Genomic DNA, 23,759 nt, shown 5'->3' on the forward strand with positions numbered 1-23,759 from the left:
TTAATTCATTTTTGAGATCAAACCAACTTTCCTCATAAAACTATGGACTACAGCCTATAGGTCTATTGCACGTATAGCACGGGATCACTCCACTCGTAGATGTTCTGCTCGCTTTGCTGAAAGTTGGGTTTGAGTTTGGTGTTTTCGCCTTTAAGAGTTAAGAAACTCGAAACCTTGTTTGCGCAACAGTCAGTGCAGCTCCCAGCCGCCAAAGTGTCTAGACTAGCACATGATGGTAGTCAGCCAATGGCTCCACCGCTCTCCTTGGGGGCCCCGCGCGCGCGTGAGTGTGTGTACGTGTGTGCGCGCGCGTGAGTGTGAGGAAGAGGGGCAAAAGGAAAAGAGAGAAAACGCTGAAAGAAGAGGCTGTGCGCTGTAGTTTGGTGGAGAACTAAGCTGGACGTTTCGGGATTGAGACACAGATATTTTCCCGGGGCTTACTGATCCCCCGAGCCGGGTTTACTGCTCTTTTGAAGGATTAAACCCTCCGAAGTCCTACCTCGATCCGCTCTACGTGCCGAACAAAGTAGTTTGGAGCAGGCTTTAAATCTCGGACCGTGTTGCGCCCCGGCCCACTTGGTTTGGATGTGGTTCCATTTTTCTTTTTCTTTTTTTTCTGGTTCGTTTTTGTGTGGACTGTGCTTTTACAGGCATGTTTTATCGCTTTAAGTCGTTTCTTTATGCCTGGTTGTGTGTGAATCGCAATGCTACAGCTTGATTTTTCAACCGTTCTGTTTTAACTCCACTTCATGTGGAGTCTCCGCTGCTCGCGCGTTGGCTGTGCACGCGCTGCACGGCATTCCACTCTCATTCATGTTTGGCACCGACTGTCTCCACATCAGTTGTTTTAGAAGAGGCTTATTACACGAGAATAAACGCCCTTTCTAGGTTTGAAGTTGTCGTATGTTCAGGACGAAACGCTCAGGTCTTGTCCGGCGACTCTGGAGAAGCCGTTTGATCCCAGACCGAGAGGAGGACAATGGGAAAGGTGACGGTGACGAGCTTTGCGGTACCAACCCGGAGAAGATTCCCAAAACGGAGTTCAGAGCGATGACCCCCAGCAGCTCCCCTGTGTGGCCCGCGGGGGACAGAAGCGCCCCGGGGGTGACGGCGGACCAAGGCGGGGGCGCGCTCGGCTCCCCGGGCCAGGACAGCGAGAGCCGGACCGTCACGTGCTGCTTGTTCAAAGACAGGGACCACTCGGAGCTCTCCGGGGACCCGGGCTCGTGCCAGCTCACCCGGGGGAGCCCGCACGAAGTGCAGCAAGCGATGCCACGCGCTTTGCTGGAGCAAGAGCTCAAAACCGCCACGCACTGCCTCCTGAAGCGGCTGAAAGAGCGGGCACTGGACACGCTGCTGGAGGCGGTGGAGTCTCGGGGAAGCTTGCCGAGCGACTGTGTGCTGGTGTCCCGCACAGAGCTGCGGCTGGCCGGACACGCCGCGTCCCCGCCGCTGCTTGTGTGTAAACTGTACCGCTGGGCAGACCTCCAGCACCAGGCCCAGCTCAAACCACTGTGTGAATGCACGAGCTTCGGCGTCCAGGACAGTCCCACTGTGTGCTGCAACCCCTATCACTACAGCCGCCTCTGTGGCCCAGGTAGGACATGGAGCTGATTTTCAATGTGACTTATGCTACATTTATTTACACGTACATGCACAATTCACACGCACAAGCCGATTCACAATCAAACCTCATGTCTAAAAACATGACTTGAGGGTCTTTTCCTGATGTAGGCCTTCATTTGTATTAGTTGGCTGCAGTTGATCTCCTGTTAAAATCTTTTCTGTAACCCAAGACCCTGGAGTCAGCAGTGTTACCACAATCACATTGCTGTGTTGGTTGACATGGGTCACACAAGAAGTGCGTCATATTTGTTTAACTACAGGAATCAGAAGTAGGTCCACAGCTCGGGTCTTTCTAAATTCTAAATCCGCCCTGCTCAGAGTGGGCTGCAGGAGGATGGTTGGTTTGGCCTGGCAGTGGGGTGAGGGGGGGCAGTGATTTGGCACACCCCAGCACACGGGTCACTTGACCCCGGTGACCCGCTGTCAGCCTGGGATCATGTGTAGAGATGTGTGTGTCAGTATTTCTGTCTCCTCACTGGCACTGGGGCTGGAATTTCCATAACATCCATATTTACTAGAGCCAGCTGGCAGCGAGCACCACTTCAGAGTCAGAAGTCCAACTATATCAGGGAACATCTAAGGAAAAGGAGGACTCCACTCATCAGCTGATCAGGCTCACTGCTATTCAATACTTTTTCTTTTTAGGATTGTAATGTTATCACTGTGGAGTGGAGAGTTACTTTAGTTGGCTCTGTAGATGTGAAAAAGAGTGCGGCCTGTACACATAGCTGCCATTCGCTCATGCATGGGATTCAAAAGGAAGACCACAATTTCGAACTCAAACCCTGATTTTAGGCCAGAATGGGGCTGAAACAAGGCAAATGATTAATCACAACTAATCAAGATATTTGTCTACTAATTTAGTAATTTATTATTATTATCTAGATTATAAACATACTTCAAAACATGCCATGTGCTTAGGGAAGAAGTTTAATAATTAGTAATTACACCAAAAAGACATATTTGATGATTGTATGATATGTTTGTAATTGTACTCAGGATGAACTTCACTTTATCTGCATCTGGGTCAGATTTTTATGAATCTCATTGTCACGGGCCTTTTGGAATCCAAACAGCTAATCGCTTTTTAGAAAGAGTCAGTAGAATAAATGGCAAAATAATTGTTAGTTGCAGCCCTATTTCAGAACATGATCATGAGGGCACTGATTTAACATCTGCATCATGACGCCAGACTCTGTTTTGTATCGTTAAATGTACAAACTCTTTTGACAGAAGTAGACAAAAAGTGTCTTTCTTTAGTCAGCAGTACCACTTAAGGAATGAGATCAGTTTTGCATTGTGCTCAAAGGCCTTTGTCCTGAGGAGGTCCCCATGCTATTTAGGTGAAGGAGTGGTGATAATATACGTTTGCATAGTGCTGGCGCCAGGCTGACTCTGTGGATCTGAGTGACTGAGTTCAGATCCTGGCAATTACTGCGGTCACTCTTAAAGGAGCCACGCAGCTCTCTGCTCTCTCTCTCTCTTCTCCTTTCCCTGGCTGAGGTCACAGCGTGCCTCTGGGCCCCACTTCCTTGGGGACTTTTGCTTTTCTGCCAGTGTGCACAAAATAAAAGTATGTGTTTAAAAAAAGTTGAGATCTTGCCTTCTAGTTTTCAGATGCATTTACAAAAATGTCCCTATTCTATTGCACTTTTATCTTTTACTAACACTCAAATGTGGTTTTGCAGAATCACCTCCACCTCCTTATTCAAGACTTGCCCTTAAAGAAGACCACAAGCCACTGGGTAAGTTAATAGCTTTATGATTTGAACGTTTACTTAATATACCGATAATAGACAAATAATTTGTATTTTGGCTAGTTCAATCTCAATAACCACCAGTAAAATTGTATGGATGTGTTTTAATTGAGTTTCTGATTGCATGTTATTGTATTTTGGATATAACTGTTTAGAGTGACAGAATATAAAGAAAACAATAATATTATTGAGATTTTAACAATATTCCTTGCTAGTTTTCCTCTGGTCTGCGCTGTTGTCTTTTGGGTGTCTGGCTTTGCTAAAAAATGCGCTATATTCCGATTTAAATCTAGCCTTGTTAAGTGAAGCCCAAAGAAAATATAGTTTTTGGTTTCGGCCAGTAATCTGGTTATGCCTGGAAATGAGACTGAATGGTATTTACCCGCAGTCTCAATTTCCTTCTTGCTGCTGTTAGAATATTTCTATTCAATAATATAGATTTTGTTTGTTCATTTATTATTAGGTGTTAAATTGTTCTAAATGTACTTTTTAGAACATTTAAACCTAAAAACAAAACTGCTCAACCGATGTTACTTGATGGCCGTAAAGCGCACTTAAACAAAGAGAGTATAGAACCTAAATAGACAAGAAAGTAAAGTAAATAAATTATAGGAATAAAAAAGGTTTAAAAAAGTGCAATGGTTAGAAGTACACATCTGCAGTATAATAACAATGTGTGAACCATGCCACAATGTTAAACTATATTCTAATGGCTTCACCTCAAAAACATCAACATATTTAGTTTAATTTACGCATATTGAAGTAAAACAGTTTGGTGAGTCTGTGTCTTCTGAATAAACACTTTCTTTCAACATAAAAACAAGTATTTTTCTGTCCATAAACCTTCAGCTTGCTTGTTCTAATCATTTAATCAGAACTTAAGTTACTTTTAAATATGTTATGTTTTTGTTGTGGCTAATGTTGCAGAGTACATGCATCTGCAGTAAGTTCCTCAGTTGTCCTCCTCACACGAGTCTCTGTCCACAGATCGCTCGGACTCCACTGTGTCGTACTCGGAGAGCGAGCCGGCCAGTTCGCCCAACAGCTCACCGGGGGAATTCTCAGGTGGGTGTGTCCTCCAGCTGGTCCCAATAAGGGGCTCAGGTTTGTTTGTGTTGATCAGTGATGAGGCCAGGGTAGATGCAGTGAGTGCACCAGAGTCCTGTTTGCTCTGTGGGAGTGGGAGCTGTGAATGTTTTCACTCAATATTTGTCAATTTGGAGATTTTTCCATTGTCGTGTATGTTCAGATATTAGGAATTAGGGATGTGCAATAAATCAGACTTCGTTGTAATTTAAATGTATTATTAATGGAAAAGCAAAGCAGTTAATTATATATGAATACTCATTCTGCTCCAAAAACCTGAAGCAAAGCTACTTGTTGTTCAACCTTTTTTCAATTGCGGTACACTTTTTTGCCGGAAAATATTCCGTGGCACACAGCCTACTTAAACATAACCCAAAAAAGTAGTATATAATGTGGCAAATATTGGCCATGGAAAGGTCGGGTTCTTTAAATTTGGCAATAGAGATGGTTTTGCTTTCTTTTATGGTTTGCTCGGGACACTGCAAAATGGTATATTATTGTTTTCCATCTATGTATGAATCTGTTTACTCAATTACAAAAAAAAAAATCAAAGCACATCTGGGAATACATTAAGGCACATAAGTGCTCCTTTGTGCACTGGTTGAAAAACAAGGGTCTTCTCTACAAATGCATTTAAGACACAGGTCTCAAACTCATTTTGGGCCGCCCAGGCTGGGTCGCGGGCCGAACATAACGTAAAAAATAAAACTATAAAAACTATAAGAAATAAATTGCTTTATTTAGCGTAGTAATAGTTATATGTTGACACTGTTGCACAAATCTGCAGCAGGTGAAAGACTGAGTCCATATTCATATATATATATATATATATATATATATATATATATATATATATATATATATATATATATCAGGAGCAGGAATATGGACATATTACCTTTTTTAGTTATGACAATTCTCTTTTAAAAGCTGAAGGTAAATTCACTAAAAAGGAGTTTTAGGGACTTGTAATAAAGCAAAAATGTCCCGGCGGAATCAATCTAAAAGTCCTATTAATTTTTCATTTTATTTTAGAGTCATTTTTTACTTGTGGGTTTGGAGTACAAACTGACCCCACACGTGGGACGCATTAAGCGTAAGTGGTTTATGATCGGCGGGCTGGATTAAAACGTCTGGGGGGAGGGCTGGATGCGGGCACCCCTGATTTAAAACATTACTCATACATTTTACATTTTTAATTTGTAATGTGTCAAATCATCAGTATTTTCATTATCATCAAATACTTGTGATGATTAGATCAAAGTATACTTTTTATGGGAGATTGAGCATTTATAAGGGAAACAGGTCATTTAAGCTCCTTGCTCAGGTTAGAGCCCTTTAGTTTTCCTCCAGCTTGTGTGGTTGTCTTCTTCTGACAGCGCTCTCTTCATGTATGTGTTTTATTCTCCTTATTAAAGAGCATTACTACAGGGAGTTTGACAGAGAAAGCGTCCTTTGTGAGGGGAGCTGTTTCTGAGGCGTGTGCGGGCCCTCCTCCTGTTTTTCTTTCACAAATATTTGAGTGGGATCAAACTGTAATCAGATCCAAGCTACTCTAAGTCGTGCAAGAGCAGTGTGGCCACTCACTCACTGGTGTTTGTGTGGAGCTGCTGCTGCCATGAACAGTGCAGTGGGCTGGCTCTACTTTATGTGCCTGAATGAACCTCAGCTGCTTCATCATTGTCATCACTGTGACTGTAGCACGGCGACACACTTCTGGAGTCAACACCTGCGGGTTTAGTCGACCACAATTCCTCTGGGGATGTGTGAGGATCTCTATTGCTCTGGTATCTGTCAGATCACTATCAGCTCTGTTACTCTGTGCACAAGTTAACTTTGGTACAAGTTTGATGTCAGGGCTCGATATCAGGACCATGTGGGTCTTGTTCTACTTGGTTGTTTTTGCCATCAACTTAAAACACACAATTAAGACCCTAACCCTAACCAAATACGAAAGAGGGAAAAAAATCTGTGACGATATGCTACTTTGATGATTTTGTCATAGTGTGATTCAATAACTCAAACTAGAGGTGGGCAATATATTGAAATTTAGATAATACCGTGAATATTGTTTGAAGATAATGAACATTTTAATATTGAGTATCGTGTTTAGTAAAATGCTACAAAAAGAGATGATTTTTTATTATTTAAAAAGGATTTCAAATAAAGGCCACCACTAATTCCACCACAGACTCATTATGGCTACTGTTTAGTTTCTGTCATGCACTTCACAATGAAGTAAACGGCTTTATAGTGGCGTCTTAATGGCTACATACAAATATTAACGGCATGAATTGTGATTGAGGATCTAGAAAATGTAGATTTTAAAAAAAAAATCCAAAAGGCTGCCCCAGAGGCATGAGGAATGAGTAATCTACATTTATGTGCTGTGACAGTAGCTTACCTTTAGTTTTATTTTCACTTGGCGAAGCATTCACTTATCGATGACTGGCAATAATAATGACTGGTTGAAATCACAAGACTCAGAGCCAGAGGCCATCACGATAAAGGCACCTTAATGTCCGACTGTGTGTGTGTTGTGTGTTGTGTGTTGTTCCTCACTAGAAGCACATGTAGGGGACACGGGGAAGATAGTTGAAGTCAACCTTTCTCACCGCCTAAGACCACAGAAATCCCCGAGATGTGATGTGTGTCACACAATCACTGAGAAACAACGGAACTGGTTTGTTTAGTCCATGAGCTTGTTCTACTAATGATGAAGTTTAGCTCCAAGCACATTCAGAGGCCCTTCATCTGTTATTACCGCAGGATACACATTGATGCATTGCTGCTGTAAGGTTAACAGAGGGATATTATTCTCTCTCTGACAAGAGTCAGAAGTGAGTCAGTGGACCCCATGCCAAAACATGTGTATGTATTTCTTTTGAGACAGATACTAATTGATACAAAACATTTTTCAAAATAGATAATAATTTGAATTTAACAATTTTATTTATTTTTGTAGCATTTTTTACTTTAAACTAATGTTCAAATTTCCGCATACTGGTATATCCTAAACAACATTCACAATACTTTCTAAATATTTATACACTGCCCACCTCTGGCAAAACTCCTATGAACATTATTTGTGACTCTAAATGTAGCTTTGTTGTTTTTGTACAATTATTTTAATTCCTGTGTCTCTACGTAAAATGTCCTTGTAACTTGGCTACGTCACCCACACAAAATTGATCTCGATCTCAATGGCATTTACTTGGTTGAAAATAAATACATCTACCGGTAGCTTGGAGATTAACCGGGCACTTAGATTAGAGTAGAACATATACAACATTTGTGTATGATGCTCTTGGAGGCAGTGCGACCGGCAGCTGCGTGAAAGTCTGCCCTGCACCTGTTTCCTCGTGGTGGGTTTGAAGCAGCTGTCTGTACTTCCTGAATGAGCATCCCAGGGCAGCTACGACCACCTCATCATGTCATTCCCACTGTGTGTGACACCAGGACAGCCCTGTGTTGTCCTCATGTGATCATCAGCACTCACAAATATAGCACGTTTCCATCGGGCCGCAGGGATCTGTCATTACCACAGTGAAAGTGTTTTGAGTGCAGGTCACAGACAGGAAGAGACCATGTTTGCATCATAATTCACCTATTTATTAAGCTGCTTCACAAAGGAAAGAAATTGGATGATACATTTTGAAACATTTTAAAGTATCGAACTAATCTGAAACTAAGGGTTGTAAACTATTATTATTATTTTTTTGTTCTTACTCTGAAAATCCCCCAGATCAGAAAGTTTACATAATTAAATACTAAATCTTTAATCAAATTGAGTAGTTTGCATCTTTTATTTGTTACCTTTTTTTTTTAAACAAACACAGTGGCATTAAATGAAAATATAAAAAAAGAAAAAACATTTCTGATTTTCACCCATAATACACTTTATTTATAAACATAGACTTTATCTGGTGTTTAAAAAGTCTTAAAGTAAAATAAAAACAATTGCTTCTTGAGTCGACTACTAGCAATTGTAAAATATTTTGCTCTTGGATTTATAGGCACCGTGTTGTTGAGGATACAGCCTTTTTTGCCTTTGGTTGACCTAGTTTATCAATCCTGCCTCGGTCGACTGGACTGGATTGTAGCCATTAAGCCATATTCCAAAATGCATAGCGTATTTTTCCCTCAGTGCAATTTAGTTTTGCAGATAATTATTTTGTCATGCGGATACCCTAATCCAGCCTCATGTAGGCAGGAGGTCCCCAGGTTCCTGCAGACTCACTGGGGGGCGCACAGGGAGTTGGGACGAGCCAGGATACGGATGTGGAAATAATGCGAGCGGAGTGCTTCCACCCGCTCCGAATCAGGTTGTGTGGATTGTTTATTTGAGGGGAAGGAGGCCTCAGACAAACATCCTGTTTTAAAAAGCAGTCGTGAATCGGGCCTTTGACAGAGGGGACAGTGGAATGTTAAAGGGGCAGAGAATCTGGGGACCTGAGGGACTTGTGTCATTTGTCATGTCCACAGCGAGTCCAGTCCAGTGGGGTCGTTTCCAGTTCAGTGTGGCTCTTGTTGTGAGCGCTGTGTCGCAGTCATGTCCTGAGAGGATGGTCTCTACTTTCCCTTAAGTAATACACAAATGTACACTAGAGCCATTGATAAAGAGTGCAAATACTTGAACGGTTTCCCTGTTTCTCAGCAAGAATTGTCAAATAACTGTTTTCAATAAAGATGTAATAGCACATTTAGAGCCATTGTGTGCCGTAGGCAAACATTGAACTTCTGTAGCAGAGATTCAAGAACTGCTGCGATCTGCTCCTTCACAAGCCTGTTCTTGAGCCCAGGTCAGCGCTTGCTTATAGAAACAAACAGAAATCTATGAATCTGTGGAATGCCAAACGGTTAGTTTTGTGTGGCTCCAGGAACAATAGTCATAGTTAGGCACTGGCCTTGTCTGTGATAAGGTGGAGATTACTGATAATCTGATATATATATATATATATATATATATATATATATATATATATATATATATATATTCTATTTTTACAGATAAATTAATCAGTTTATTTCTTCAGAAAAAAATCTTATGGCATTTAATTTGACTTTTTATTACTGTTAATTTTGTACTATTTTATAGTTTAGGCTTAGGAAAAGTATCTATACATTTACTTGAGATCTCAATTTGCCATCATATTTTGATATCGCCCAGCACTTGTGTACTTTACTTTTTGCAATGTACTTTAAATAGATAGATGATGTACTTAATAATTTCCAAGAGAAATTCAGTTTCAAGCAGGACAATACAGGATTACTGAAACATGCATGTAACGAAACACCACTGTAGAAAGGTTTAAAACTCATAAAAGTGCATAATATGTTTCCTTTAAAGGTGCCATAACATGCTTTTTTTCACGTTTTGTAGTCTATCCTAAGTGTATAATTGATCAGAATAAGGGTTGTGCAACACCCTTAACATAATAGTTAAAAAATATCACCCAGACCTTGGACCCCCTCACCAACCCGGAAATGCAAACGGCTTGGTTTGATATTCGCCCCCACCCTTGTGAAGAGCGATCTGGCTCCCCCGACCAACCCGTGACGTAGTCTCAGAGCGCGTGTGTGCCCCGCCCACCCGTGACGTAGTTTCAGAGAGAGCATGTGTGTCCCGCCCACCCGTGACGTAGTCTCAGAGAGCTTGTGTGCCCTGTTAGCTCCGCGGTGCGCCTCTCCGCGCGAGTGAGTGAGAAAGAGTTCTACTTTGAGACTAAATAAAACTGGTGTTAATTCTACAGTGTGCGCAGAACAGATATATCTATAGATCTATATATATATATATATATATATATATATATATATATATATATATATACATATACATAAAAGTCTTATGTCCATCGCGCTCTTATTTCCTGGTTTTTCGGTATCGGATAGAACTTCTCTCCGTTTATTTTCCCGGTTGCTGCATCAACTGCCACATAAACCTTCACCATTGTGATAATAGTAAAGAGTGCGATATCATTAATGAAGTTTTGGGCCTCTTTGAGCCGTGTTTCGTCTTAACTCGAAGCAGAAAAACTCTGGGGATTGTATGGGGAGACACGGGAGCCGGAGCAGCGCGGCGGCGGGGGGAAGGGGGCGGGGGTGAGGGGGGATGATGACGCGTGCCTGTGGTTATGACGCGGTCTTGCATCCACCGCCCGTCAGTTTGGAGATTCGTTGAAAGGAGATAGTCTGTAATATAGCTAAAAACTGCGGGAATCAATCAAAAAACACTCTGGGTACATATGGGTATGTACCCAGAGTACTGGGTACATATATGAAGCACTAATAGCAATGTAAGAAGGTTAAAAGCTCTGAAAAGTCGATTTTGCATGTTATGGGACCTTTAAGGTCATTGACTGTCATTAATTGTAATGGGGCTCTACACCTTTAGTGGTTTTATGGGTCGATAGTGTGCAATTTTAGTAGTTATTTTATTAAGATCAGAAGGAATTCTTTGGACCACAGTAGAAACCAGAATTTTTTATGACATTTTAAACTGCCTTTTACCTATAAAAATGCTGTTTTGAAGTCGTTGTAGTAGTTACATCCTAAACATTTTGACATCTTTTACCAGTGCCACGTCGCGCCCCTTTTTAGTTGACCTATCGATGCACAGGGCATGTCTTCAGTCAACCAAGAAAGAGCATGGGAACGTGTGGAAGTGGTACTAGTGTGTGGTGGCCTGATGTGCTGAGCCTTAGAACTTTGCAAAGCGTGGAACAGTGTGGGACTCTGGTGTGACAGCGTTCGTGGGACAGCGTGGGACTGGGGGCCTCCAGACAGTCATGGTCCAGCAGTCTGCCATGTTCAGACGCAGCTCCACAGATAAGGGATCATGTGCTGCTTTCATCTTCTTCAAACAACACTGCCTTCTACAGACGGCACAGATTTATTGTGACTGATAAAACGTTGTTTTTTTTTCATCAGTAAATGCCATGGCAGTCGCACTAGATTTGTATCACTCTGAAATCCATGGACATAACTATGGGAAAAATGTCCAAACTCATAATCCACAAATGTATCAGTATTTGTTAGCGACTGGCTCCACAAATTTACCATATTACTCCTAGGCCTTAAAATGATAATAGTCACGTCTTTGGAGTTGAATAGCGGCACCACTTTCTAAAGCTATTGTGAATAATTAATTTAACTTTTTTTAAATTTATGCTAACTTTGAACTTTTTGCTTGTTTTTGTTTCATGTGGGCCCAGTGATTAACCATAAACAGGTCTGTGTTAAACAGCAAATTCTACAACTTTAGGCACTGCTTTCTAATGCGTGGAACCTACAATATTTCACATATACATTAGAATTACTAAAATAATATTGACATTTTTTAAAATATTGTCTGTTTTTAGTTATTCACACTTTGTCCAGATTTCTTCATGATGCATTGACAAGTATTTGCAGCTCTTTTGTGGCTGTACACATGTTTGTTAAATCATAAAAGCAGCTCTTTGGGTCAAAATGAGACAGCTGTGTTGTCTACATCTAATTACAGGCTGTTTTTTTAAAAAAAAATTTAAACTTCATATAATCGGTTATCTGTCTATCTATCAATGAAATTTCCCCATGTGTGGACAATAACGGAATATCTTATCTTTATCGCCTGAGAAACAAGGAAGTGCGCTGTTAGCATGCCAGTTGTTATAGCATTACCGTGATGCCCAAACTTCGCTCTGGCCTCTGACAGTTGTGAAAAGTGCTTATAAAACTCACTCATGAATAATTAGGATGCTTGGAATGCGAGAGGACAATGAGGAATTGTTTTCACTGCAAACCTTTTTTAATTTGTTTTTCACGTTTTAAAAACCAGGTACAGCACCTTTTAAAAAGCAGCAATTCAATACCTTCCCTAGTATTCCCTTCAACAAAATAAAACTTCGGGTCAGAAGTTCAAGTCTGTGCTATTCATACCAATCTGAGTGGAATTCCCATCAGCCTTGAAATACTCATAATTTCTGCAGATGTTGACAGCCGAAAACGCCAAGTCGTGCATTTTTAATGAGGCTGTTTTGAGCTGAGGAAGTGCGCCTGTCGAACTGTTGTCTTGTGTTGTGATTGAAACAGAAGTCCTCCTGACAGGTCCTATTCCTGTCAAAGCCCTCGCCCACAAACCTGCGCCTCATTCATAAAGCACACTCATTTTTCAGGAGGAGCTGAGGCTTATTTTGGACATCCTCTGGTCAGGATGTTAAGTTTATTCAGTTAAAGTGATCATTTAGGTCACAATATAATAGAACAAAAAATATAGAGAAATTAAGAAAACCTGTAATTCCAAAAAATGTAAATTAAAATGTAATTAACATTAACTTTGTCATTCAGACACTTTGATTTCATACATCTGAGAAATGGGAGAGATGTTTTCTTATGAGTGTCTGTTCCAGTGGTTAAGACTGAAATACGGTTTATTTACAGTAATGACTCGAAATATGCATCAAATTAATTTCATTTAGCAACCCGGACAGTGTTGTTATATTTCCAAGTTATAAATCAAAAGTTTTTCTGCTCCAGGTAGGTAATAGCAACATAGTGCAACATCACAATTATAACTTCTAAAGCTCAAAGAAAGCACAGCAGAGAAACCAAAGGGGAAAAAGGACTAATATTCTAACTATAAAGGACGACTGGAAGGAGGCATTATTGGCTGTAGTGTCAATAATTGTAGAATTTTTACGTTTCTTCTCACAATATCTGTAAAACTAGTTATCTACCCTAATCTACTGTGTACATTTTTTAAAAATAAAATAAAAGTACTTTAATAATTTATCTACACGGTAGTAAAAGATACAAAAACTACATAATTTCACACAATTTTGACAAATAATGAATTGGTGCAATGCAGGGTTGATCAAATTAGGCTGACCTCTTTCCTTTGTTAACTGTGATGATAACTACTTTACTGAAGCTTTTATTTTCAGCTACTGTAGGTCTGAAGGTACAAATAGATGACATTAAACCAAAACTCCAAACACTTTTTTACCTCAGACCAGTTCAAAATGTAACAGACTAGGCCGTAAAAAATAATCTTTGATGCAGAAGACATTAGAAAAGCCTTAGAAACGAAAAACTAAAGAAAATGATTCGTAGAATATACAGTATGTGATCGGCACAAAGGTATACAGGATAAGAAACAACAAGAAACTAGATGGCCACCATAATAGAATAATTACAACCCACTTTCTGGACCACAAGCCAATGTTTGTGAAAGCGAGGAGGAAGCAGGGAGGCACCATGAAGGGGAGGGGGCTCAGGAATGTGCTGGGCTCTCACTTAAAGAGCTCTGAAACCTACTCAAACACTGCACATACAACCAGTGCTTTTAAATGCAATGAACACATAGATTCAAATGACATGGGATGTTATTGTTCAACCAATGTGTAGTTAATGATCATACTTTATTGCAGAAGACCGGATAAGAAATATAAACACCACTTTAAGCCCACTTGCGTCTCTCCTGTCTCTATGGAGATGTTATTGCTTTGTCTTGAATTTTCCACAGTATGGCATTAATGGTATATATCTTTGCCAAGTCAGCTTCTTTATAGCGACTTTAGGCTTCTTTTTTGGAAAGTTGCTTGCCAATTTTGACAGTCGCGGGTTGTGTTTTTGGGGCACTTCTACGTCATTAAAGAGGCGGTTTTTAGCCTTTTCCTCAGTTCTGTTTCGTGATATTAGCACCAGTAATGACTGAAATACAGACTGTTAACCATTCATTCATATTTAAAGCTGTTATTGATATTAAATGTGCTATTAATAGATATACAATCTCATTAGTGCTTGTTCAGCTGAAGGTGCTTGTTTTGGGCTTTTTTTCAATGGTCAGTTGTGACTCTGAAAATGTAGACACCAGCAGGTTACAGGTTACAGGCTGCGAACCCGCTCACATTACAAATCAATGTATTTTTGTGCCGTAACAACAGCTGTAGTTAAATAAATGCAGCTCAGATACGTTTAATGCTACACTGCAGAAAAGTTCCATAGTGCACATGAAGGTAGACATTTCCTTTTGTATATGTAAATATGAACTTCTGCTCAAGGCTTGATTCCCATGTGGAGTTACGCGGCCAATAAATGAGCTTGTGTGTTGGTAATTATCCACTTCTATTTAAAATGTTTCTATTTAAAGTGGTAGAAGTTTCTCATCCGTGTGTACCTGCAGACTGTAGGTGCAAACGATGGAAACTCTGAACACTTTGAAAATTTAACTAAACACATATAATTTCTTAACATCAGGGACTTAAAGTATATTTTCAGCACAAATACTTGCATAGTTCTGCATGTCCAATATTATGGAGAGTAGTTTATGCTTTTGGACCACAAAATTGTTGTTATTGTCCATGCACGACACATTGCATTCTGATCTATTTAAAACAATTCTCTACAGTAAAAGGATAAAGCTCGATACTCAACACGAATTTCAATACTCAGCCATCTTTTTATTTAACATTAAGATGCACGATTGTGTGTGAAATCATAATTGTATACTTAAATAGGGGTGAGACCAGGCATAATTTCCAGAAGATGAGATGGGACAGGAGAACGAGACAACATTTTGACACAATTTATAATTAATAAATAGTGCAATCCAGTTAAGAATTTATGTTGTAGCACTGCTTTTGGAACGTCAGCTTTTCAAGAGCTATAACTTACAGAGTGTTTTTATGTCCGAGCCAAATATTAACAAAAAATCTCAACTTTTTCCTCATGTGTGTACAATCTTGTGGCTGTTTTATCTAGTGAGATCTTGTCCCATCCCTACTATAAAATGTAATTATTGACGCAAACGAATGATAGCGTCTCTATGTTACCGTACTGTATTCTCATAATACTTCAAACGTATTAACAGAACTATTAGAATCTTGTTATTAATTGTTTGACAACCCCACATACTTCTACCTGTAGCGATGATGGACTGTTAATTTTCAACTTTTGACTCATTTCTGAACAATTATTTATGACCCTGTTTTCTGACAGTCTAACACTAAACACTAAATCCTATGTGAAACCTCTCCGGTCACTAAGCTGAACAGACTCCTGGGTTGGTGAAGCTCTGTGGTGGCTTCTTGTACCCTCACGAGGAGCCTGATGGTGTCTCTGACTGACACTAAAAGCACAGCCTATTGAGAATAAAATAACAGCAATAACATGCACTTTTCATTCTAATGGGTAAACGGAGCTGTTAGAGGTGGTGAGGTTAAGTAGAGCACGACTTTGGTAATTACTTCCAGACTTTGCCGATTCCTAGATCTAAACTGAGTACACCCAATGAAGCCCTCACATGTACATCATCCTAAAATAGAGTTTGACTAGATTGATCAAGGTTTGCATCTTAATTTATCTCAGCATATGAACTGTTTGATGAGAGCATGCACAGATAGATGTTGTAAAAAGCAAAGTTGCATCAGAACCAGGAAATAAAATGGTGTAAAGAAGAAATGGGTGTAAAATTAAGGATGTGTTTTGCCCCGGAATCTCTCCTAACATTTTCTGATTGTGTTTTAGACTTTAAAACTAAATCTACTTAAGGGTGTGCGATCAGTTTCAGTCAGAACGGCTGCTTAGCTTCTTTTCTCATTAACAAAATATTAATCTCTTTACACATAATAAATAGTTAAGAAGGTTTTCAGTGAAGTTTGTAAAAAGTTGGCGTGGCAATAGTGGTTCTGTCAAACTGTTTTTTGGGGATAGTTGTTGAGACTGTGAGTTCTCTGAGCACAATGAGTCCGAGCAGTGAAGGGAAGTCCAGAGAAGGAGCCGCGCAGAGTCACACGTAGACCTTTTCAGGAAAAGGCCTGGCCCAGACCTGCTCATTGTCTCAGTCTAGGTTCATGTCTCACCTTTGTCCCCATGTTGTCTTCCTGCTCCTACGCTCAGGCTGCTATAGTATTGAACTTCTTACTTCTCTGTATTCAAAGCCATTTATCCTGTCAAAGTGAGTTCACGCTGATGTGAGGGCTTCATGTGATCTGAGACAATAGGCCATAAACAACGCAGTGCTGAGTTGTGTGGGGCCGCAGCAGTAAAGCAGAGCTCAGTGGAGGAGTGCTGTGGAATTCGCTAATGGCACATAGAATGGAGAGATGAACCCAGGCCCCTCCCCCATCCCCTTCCCCCTCCACAACACTTGACGTCAGGTCTGCTCTGTATTTGGTTAATCTGAGCCTAAACTCACAGCAGAAAGCCTGAGTTAGCTAAAGGTGAGGCTGGGTTTGTTGCGTTGAACTGTGCGTCTCCACTTTAAAGGCGGTTGTTAATAGGCCGGCTGGTCATTAAGCTTTGAGAGCTCACAGACTGAAAGGAATGGGGCCGTGGGCCTGGCTTAAATCCTCTGTGCCAATAGACTCTGTGAAGCAAAATAATGGCATCAGTGCGTGTGTGAGTTAATGGGAGCTGATAGCATGAAGGCTGGAGGGTCAGCAGGTCACAGGCTTGTGCTAAGTTGTCAGAGAGCTGAATGCTGTCCCCGGGCCCACAGCGGGGGTGCGGAACGGGGGAGGGGCGGAGACCCCCTCCATTTTCTGTGGAATGAGGGAAGAAGAGGAAAAGAGGAGAGGCCTCCCGCTTGTCGCAGTTGTGCCTGCCTTGAGACTTCTCTGCTGTATGTGCACCAGGCCCGTGGTTCTTACACAGTCCATGTTCTACATACAATGTGAAGCGTGCACACAGAGGCCTAAAGCCTCAGGGAACTGTAAGTCATGCTGCAGGGCTAAGGCTTGTCACTGCAAACTGATTTAGTCCAAAGAGGCTCTTCATAACCAGCTGCACGAGCAGCTTCAGCAGCTGAAAGCTTCCGAAAGACTGTAGTTCAGAGAAACTTGAATACAATATGCATTACACTTAGAAATGGTTTACTACTTCTCGCAGTGCCCCTTGGTGGCACAGGCAGAACGAATTAGTCTAAAAATGTTAGTGCTTCACAATATTGCAACATCTGTTCATTCATTTTCCAACTCTGTGAGAGCAGAGGGCCACAACATAATTGTGTATTTTCAGCCTCTTGCCACGTTGAGCTCATGAGCTCACGTTAACATTTGAATACAGTTTTTCTTTGAGCTAGTTAAAAAATAACACTTCCTTAAGTTCCTTAACACCTAAATTAATGAATGTGGTTGTCTGTGTTGCAGATGCCAGTTTGTCCCCGGATGCGCCGAAGCAGGTCCACTGGTGTAACGTGGCCTATTGGGAACACCGCACTCGAGTGGGCCGCCTCTACACCGTTTATGAGCACTCCGTCAACATCTTCTATGATCTACCTCAAGGCACAGGCTTCTGCCTGGGCCAGCTCAGCCTGGAGCAGCGCAGCAGCACCGTGCAGCGGACACGAGGGAAAATCGGCTATGGCATCCTCTTGAGCAAGGAGCCCGATGGAGTGTGGGCCTACAACCGCAGCCACCACCCTATCTTTGTCAACTCGCCCACGCTGGATGTACCGAGCAGCAGGACTCTGGTGGTGCGGAAGGTCATGCCTGGATACTCCATTAAAGTGTTTGACTATGAGCGCTCGTGTCTGCTCCGCCACAGCACGGACACAGACCTGGATGGGCCCTATGATCCCAACAGTGTGAGGATCAGTTTTGCTAAAGGCTGGGGCCCCTGCTACTCCAGACAGTTCATCACCTCCTGCCCCTGCTGGCTCGAGATCCTCCTCAACAATCACAGATAACAACTAGACTGTCCAAATATCTGCTACCTAGATTTAATATAAAGTTTTATATATTATATGAAATATATATTGTACTTGTAAATATGGAGTCATTTTTACAATGTCATTATTTATGTATGGTGCAATGTGTATATGGACTAGAGGAAAAAATGGAAAATGCACTTTGGCTTATATATATTATATATATAAATGTATTAAGACAATAAATCTTTCAATACCGACCTGAGAAATGACACAGTAACGATGAATACACCTGGATTTGATGTATAGTTTTTATATACTATTAATATCCAGTCAAACAACAAATAGCAATCACACATTCATAATAAAGTATTTGCATTTAAAAAAGTTATTGGTTTGCTTTGATTATGTAAAGTTAGACTGACTTTTGATCGCTGTGTGTCATGCTGACTAGTCAAAGTATTTTATTTTCACAAGCAACGTTTCATAATTGAGTCATCTGGATTTTATTAGCCAGTTGTCCTTGAGGTCCCGAGAGCCTTTGCTGCGGAGAGGATCAGAGTCTGAGTATAGATGTCCCCCTGATGCGTCCCCCTTTAAACGTCCTCCTGATGTCTCCTACAGGCTTGACATTGACCACTGCAGAACCATACCACCTCAGATCTACTGGAATGTGCTCAAAAATGAGGGAGTGTTACAAGCGCGCTGGAATCTTAAACGCAGCAGCCAGGGTGGATGTGGTTTACCAGCTTCCTTCATAATGACTGGGTTGGGGTTGTGAGGAGGGGGCACTAGCCTCTGCCAACTTTGTACAAAATACATTCTTTGACACTTGGCTTCTTTAAAACTTTTTAGGGGGAAAAAGGTTGAAAAAAACCCAAACAGTTGATGTAGTAGCATCGTGGTGCCTGCAAGTGGCGCTGTGTACTATGTTGACATAATCAGAGGTGCTTGTACTGAGTAAATTTTTTACTCCTTTTTACTCCTACATGAGTAACACATTTGAGAGTGTAAACAGCGCCAGTGGGGGAAAGTAACAAAGTACAAAAGTAAAAGTTCCGTACTTGAGTGAAGTAGATACCTAAAAATGTATTTCTAGGACCACTACTGGTACTTTGAACTTTACCGTAGTTATTTTTGCTCTATTTTGCTTATTTTGAGTATACACTTCTATATTCTACCCACCTATGACCATGTTACTACAGTACATGATTCACCATAACTTTAGATTGTTGCTATTGAAGGACCTCCAAGTTTCTAAGATGCTTTTATGGCTGATTGGTTGTAAATGAAAAGGAGAAAGTTATCTATCATATTGAGCTCCAAAGCTTTTCCTAATATGTTTTGTAGAACGTCCCTGACCACTGCAGAGGAAAAGCCAGGCATTTGGACTGGTTTAGGAAGACCTCTGCTCCAACACAGTGTTGGCAGAAAGACACAGACCTCTGGAATGTGGCAGGAGAATTCTGTTGCTCTATTGTCAACATTTTTCAACACTACTTTAATTTCTCAATTGCTGTGTGAGTTTAGCTACATTTGCCTTTGCTTTGTAATGAAGGATTTGCCGACACTGGTATCTTAGTGGAAAAAGCTCAATTTAATCTTCTTATTCTTAGTCCTCATTCCTCATGACTGGACAAAACAAACTGAACTGTGGAACTCCTTCAGGTTCTGCTCACTCTAGGCCAAGTTAAAAAAAAGTTTGAGAGTTTATACCGCATCTCGTCAGACTTTAAAACACTATTACATACAACATTGCATTTCAGGAAACTAAAAGTCACTTGAGCAAACGTGTATTCTATGAAGTGACATGCAATCACATGCAAACAAAAAGTCCCCTGATCTTTGACTCAAAAACCATAGTTGCCATAAACAACAGCAACTTTTGTCTGTGTCTGTGTTTTAACTGTATGGGTAATTGCTGGATGTAAAATAACATTTATTTGAAGTTTATGTAATTGAAAGGATAAAAAATAACGAATACTGAAAATCTGATCTTTTCATACAAAGAACAAAATGTATCATATCTAATGGAGCAGTGCAAGAAACACAAATGTTCAAATCATGTAATAATTGTCAACATAAAGCTTTTGTCACTTGTAGATTTACCCACAGTAGGAAGTTGGAGTAAAATTATACAGTCTAAAAACTATTCAGAGAACTACAATGTCTTCAAAAAGTTACTCAAGCAAATGTAACTACCCACATCTGAATTATTACAGGCGAAAGTGGTGACTGGCATTGTAATGGTTATTTACTCATTCCAGTTTCGTTTTTTTTCTGTATTCCGTCATTTTACAACTCAGATTATGAAACACATGTGAGGGTAATCCAATCCATGTTTCCAAGCAAAGCCGTTAAAATTAGAATAAAATCCGTGAAGCTGCAAGTTATACACAAGACACGCCTTAGTGTGGTGAACTGCAATGATCAGGTGAAGATGTATGGACTTTAGAAACATGGAGGAGCACTTCCAGGAGCAGGACGATATGACATCAGCTGGTGGAACAAAGCGTTCTGAGCTCTGGAGAAAGAGATGGACTGAATTTGCTGAATTACTCAAATACGCATGATAGAAAAACAAAGCACAACTTCTTTTCATGAGCAAAAAGCCAATATGGCGCACAGGCCTTGTCCTCTTCACCGCTGAAGTAGCTCACTGCGGAGAGAACAGTATTTTGTTCCCCAAACCAAAACCCGCCCTCCTCAGTGTAATTACAGGCTGACATACAGAGGATTTATTTTAGAGTCTTTCCACCGACCGAGGTTCACGAACGCCTCAGACAAACACACGACACACACATATACACACACACTCCCTCAGGCGCAGTTCTGACGGCTCATCATCAGTGCCTCTTCATGTCCTTCAGAGATTATGGGAAGACAACAGACAACAAAGAGCTGTTCAGGAAACTTATACACCCACAAAAGTGTACATAGAATTAAGCTGCTTGAGTCAGCACAAAACATCAAACATTCGTATGAAGGTGGATCTGTTTATTTTGGGGTGACGCAGATGTAATTAAACGATCCCTGAAAGAGGCCCGATATTCTTCAGTTACCATCCATGGTTTTCAGAATTATGAGCAATTAGGACAGATGCCAAAGCGATTAAGAATATAATAATAATTTAAAAAAGGGGAAAAAAACATATTTTGATTGGGAAAAAGTCCACACAACGTTGCATAAAACAGAAAGATGAAACCAACGAATAGTTGCAATTGGGAGGGCAACCAACTTAAAACAGCACTATGTATGGTAACTTTTCTGGTGGAGAAAAACTGCTTGTCTCCAAGGAGATGTTAAAACTTGGCCGGGAATGTTCCACAGTATGGCATTAACATCAATGATACAAGTATGTGATGCCAATGTTACAGGTCAGATCTGTGAAGAGGCAACAAAAAGATCACAGTAACTGAATAAATGCAAGATGTATACATTTAATGCAATACTTATTGATATATCAGACCCTGTAAAAAATGTAAATAAAAACTTTTTTTTTTCTGAAATGGAGGCAACTGGAAATAAAAGTGGAACATAAGGCAATTTCAATAGAGAAACTGGGATTAAACTCACAAAATATGACAAATCAAGATGGTTTTGGCAAATGAAAAACCCTCAGACACATGTGAGTGACAAAGGTGGGTTTAAAGACATTTACTATTGTATTTTATCTTATTTGTATATGTAATAGGAAGTTATAATTAAGGTTTTTGATTCCACAAGTTTAAGGTTTTTCTGGACAAATATTTAAGATGGACATTTTATTTTTCCATCCTCTGTTGTAGAAAAACTAATTGAAATTTCTACCCTGGATATTCCAAATTGTTGCACATTTCTTGTTATTAAGACTTAAAATTCTAGTATTTTGATCTGCAGCCAGTTTATCTTTGAAAATGTTTTTGTTCTTTCACTTTGCCTCCAGTCTATACTTCATTTATTTCTGTATTTATTTTTCTTAAGTATAGTTAGCAAGGCGGGATCTCTGTAGCTACACTTACGTTTACTCACACTGCTGCTTTCATTGCGATAATTATTCTGCTCTTTTAAATTCTGGGGAAAATACTATACAAAGCAATTATAGCAATGAATACACATGCAGTAATAAGTGCCCTGGGGGACAGTCAGAGCCGAGGTAATGGCAGGCGCCTCTCAAACTGAATGTAATCCTCGTATTGGCCTGCGTTCTTTGAGAGCAGTGGACATGCTGTGTCTTGTCTCCTTGTCACCGCCCAGAGCACACATGCAACAAACAAAAATGAGTGTTGTGTCAAGAGTCTTTGAGTGTCACAAAAAGAGCTATACAAATAAAACGTGTTGTTATTTCTGCTGGACTCTTCTGTTGAGTGCGTCTATTGTGGTATGTTTAGGACAACACAATATACAGCTATTTTTCAGGCTCAGTGGCCATAAACTTCCATAGTTCAATGTTTATGCAAGACAAAGACTGAATACAAAAAACAGCTTTAAATGGGACATGAAAGAAAAACATGTACTGTATTTAGCTACCTAAAGTGCATATGACAGGTTAGACTATACATTTCACTATAACGTAATGAACATAAGATTATATTTAAGATTTGACTAAAAAAAGTGCCTGTTTTTCCTCAGTTTGGCAGTTATGTGCAGGTTTAAACTGTTAATTCTTGGTTTGACTTGAGCAGCAGATGTGGCAGAGGTAGAGGTAATTCCACAAAATTAATCTAAAATACACAATAGTTATGATTTGCAAAAATAATACGGGATACATTTTTTAAATTTAATTTCATTATTCTTCAAAAAATTTTGCTAGTACGCTGTTGTCCTTGGCTTATTGATGACATAGACAGAGCACTACTTCCTGTCATTTTTAACTTTTATTTTCAGATTTTTCTTCACAAACAGAAACTTCACTGATGTAAAACTATGATAAACAAGGGACTGTCCCACCAATTAGAGAAACACGAGAACCTGCCAAATGCACTTAAATTTGCCATAATCCTACACCGCAGCAGCAGAATCAACAGCCTCTTGTTACATTTATTACGTATAAAGTACTGAACAGGGCCTATTGTTGCCAAGCAATGTTGTAAGCACAAACAAAAACTCCTTTGGTCTGCATGCGAAGCTACGACCAGGGAGTGTTACCATGATCAATATAGAAAACTGAATTTGTCTTAACTGGATATGCACTAGTCATGAAAAAACACTTTATACAATACAATATATTGTGACTCTATTGGCTGCTGACATTACAAAATCCTACCATTATTGGCGCAAATTAAACAGTTAATGAGGTTTTGGCTCATTTCGTTGCAGTAGTTGTTGTGTCTTAGCCTGACTGACCACTGCACTGCTGGACCGTTGTCTGGGACTGGCTGGAGCCGGGGCGCGGTGGCCTGGGGCCGCATGTCGCTCATCATGCTACTATTAGTTTTGATTTATTTAAAAAAAAAATCAGAACAGAACCAGAGGTAATGTAACATACAAACTGATTCGCAATGGGAGTTTATAAGCTTTATGGTGGACATTTAAATAGTAGTTGTTACACTTATGAATCTGTGTGTTTAGGTGTATGCAGGCGATCTGTACATATTGTAAATCGATCTAATTCCCTTTTCCAACATCCACCAATCATTTCCTTCATTGCATTGCAGACCTCTCTACATGCTGAGATAATA

At 40.2% G+C, this 23,759-nt stretch overlaps 1 protein-coding gene across 1 annotated transcript; it reads left to right on the forward strand.

The window, feature by feature from the left end:
* Positions 1 to 260: 260 nt before the first annotated feature.
* Positions 261 to 18,486, forward strand: smad6b (SMAD family member 6b). The gene is made up of 4 exons (XM_072434600.1): positions 261 to 1,597; positions 3,315 to 3,371; positions 4,371 to 4,448; positions 17,600 to 18,486. The coding sequence occupies exons 1-4, from the start codon at positions 904 to 906 to the stop codon at positions 18,136 to 18,138; spliced, it is 1,368 nt and encodes a 455-aa protein (XP_072290701.1). The 5' UTR covers positions 261 to 903; the 3' UTR covers positions 18,139 to 18,486.
* Positions 18,487 to 23,759: the final 5,273 nt, after the last annotated feature.

Source organism: Eucyclogobius newberryi, unplaced genomic scaffold (genome assembly GCF_026437365.1).
Source record: "Eucyclogobius newberryi isolate DKJ021-1_F unplaced genomic scaffold, fEucNew1.0.hap1 SCAF_7, whole genome shotgun sequence".
Lineage (NCBI taxonomy): Eukaryota > Metazoa > Chordata > Actinopteri > Gobiiformes > Gobiidae > Eucyclogobius > Eucyclogobius newberryi.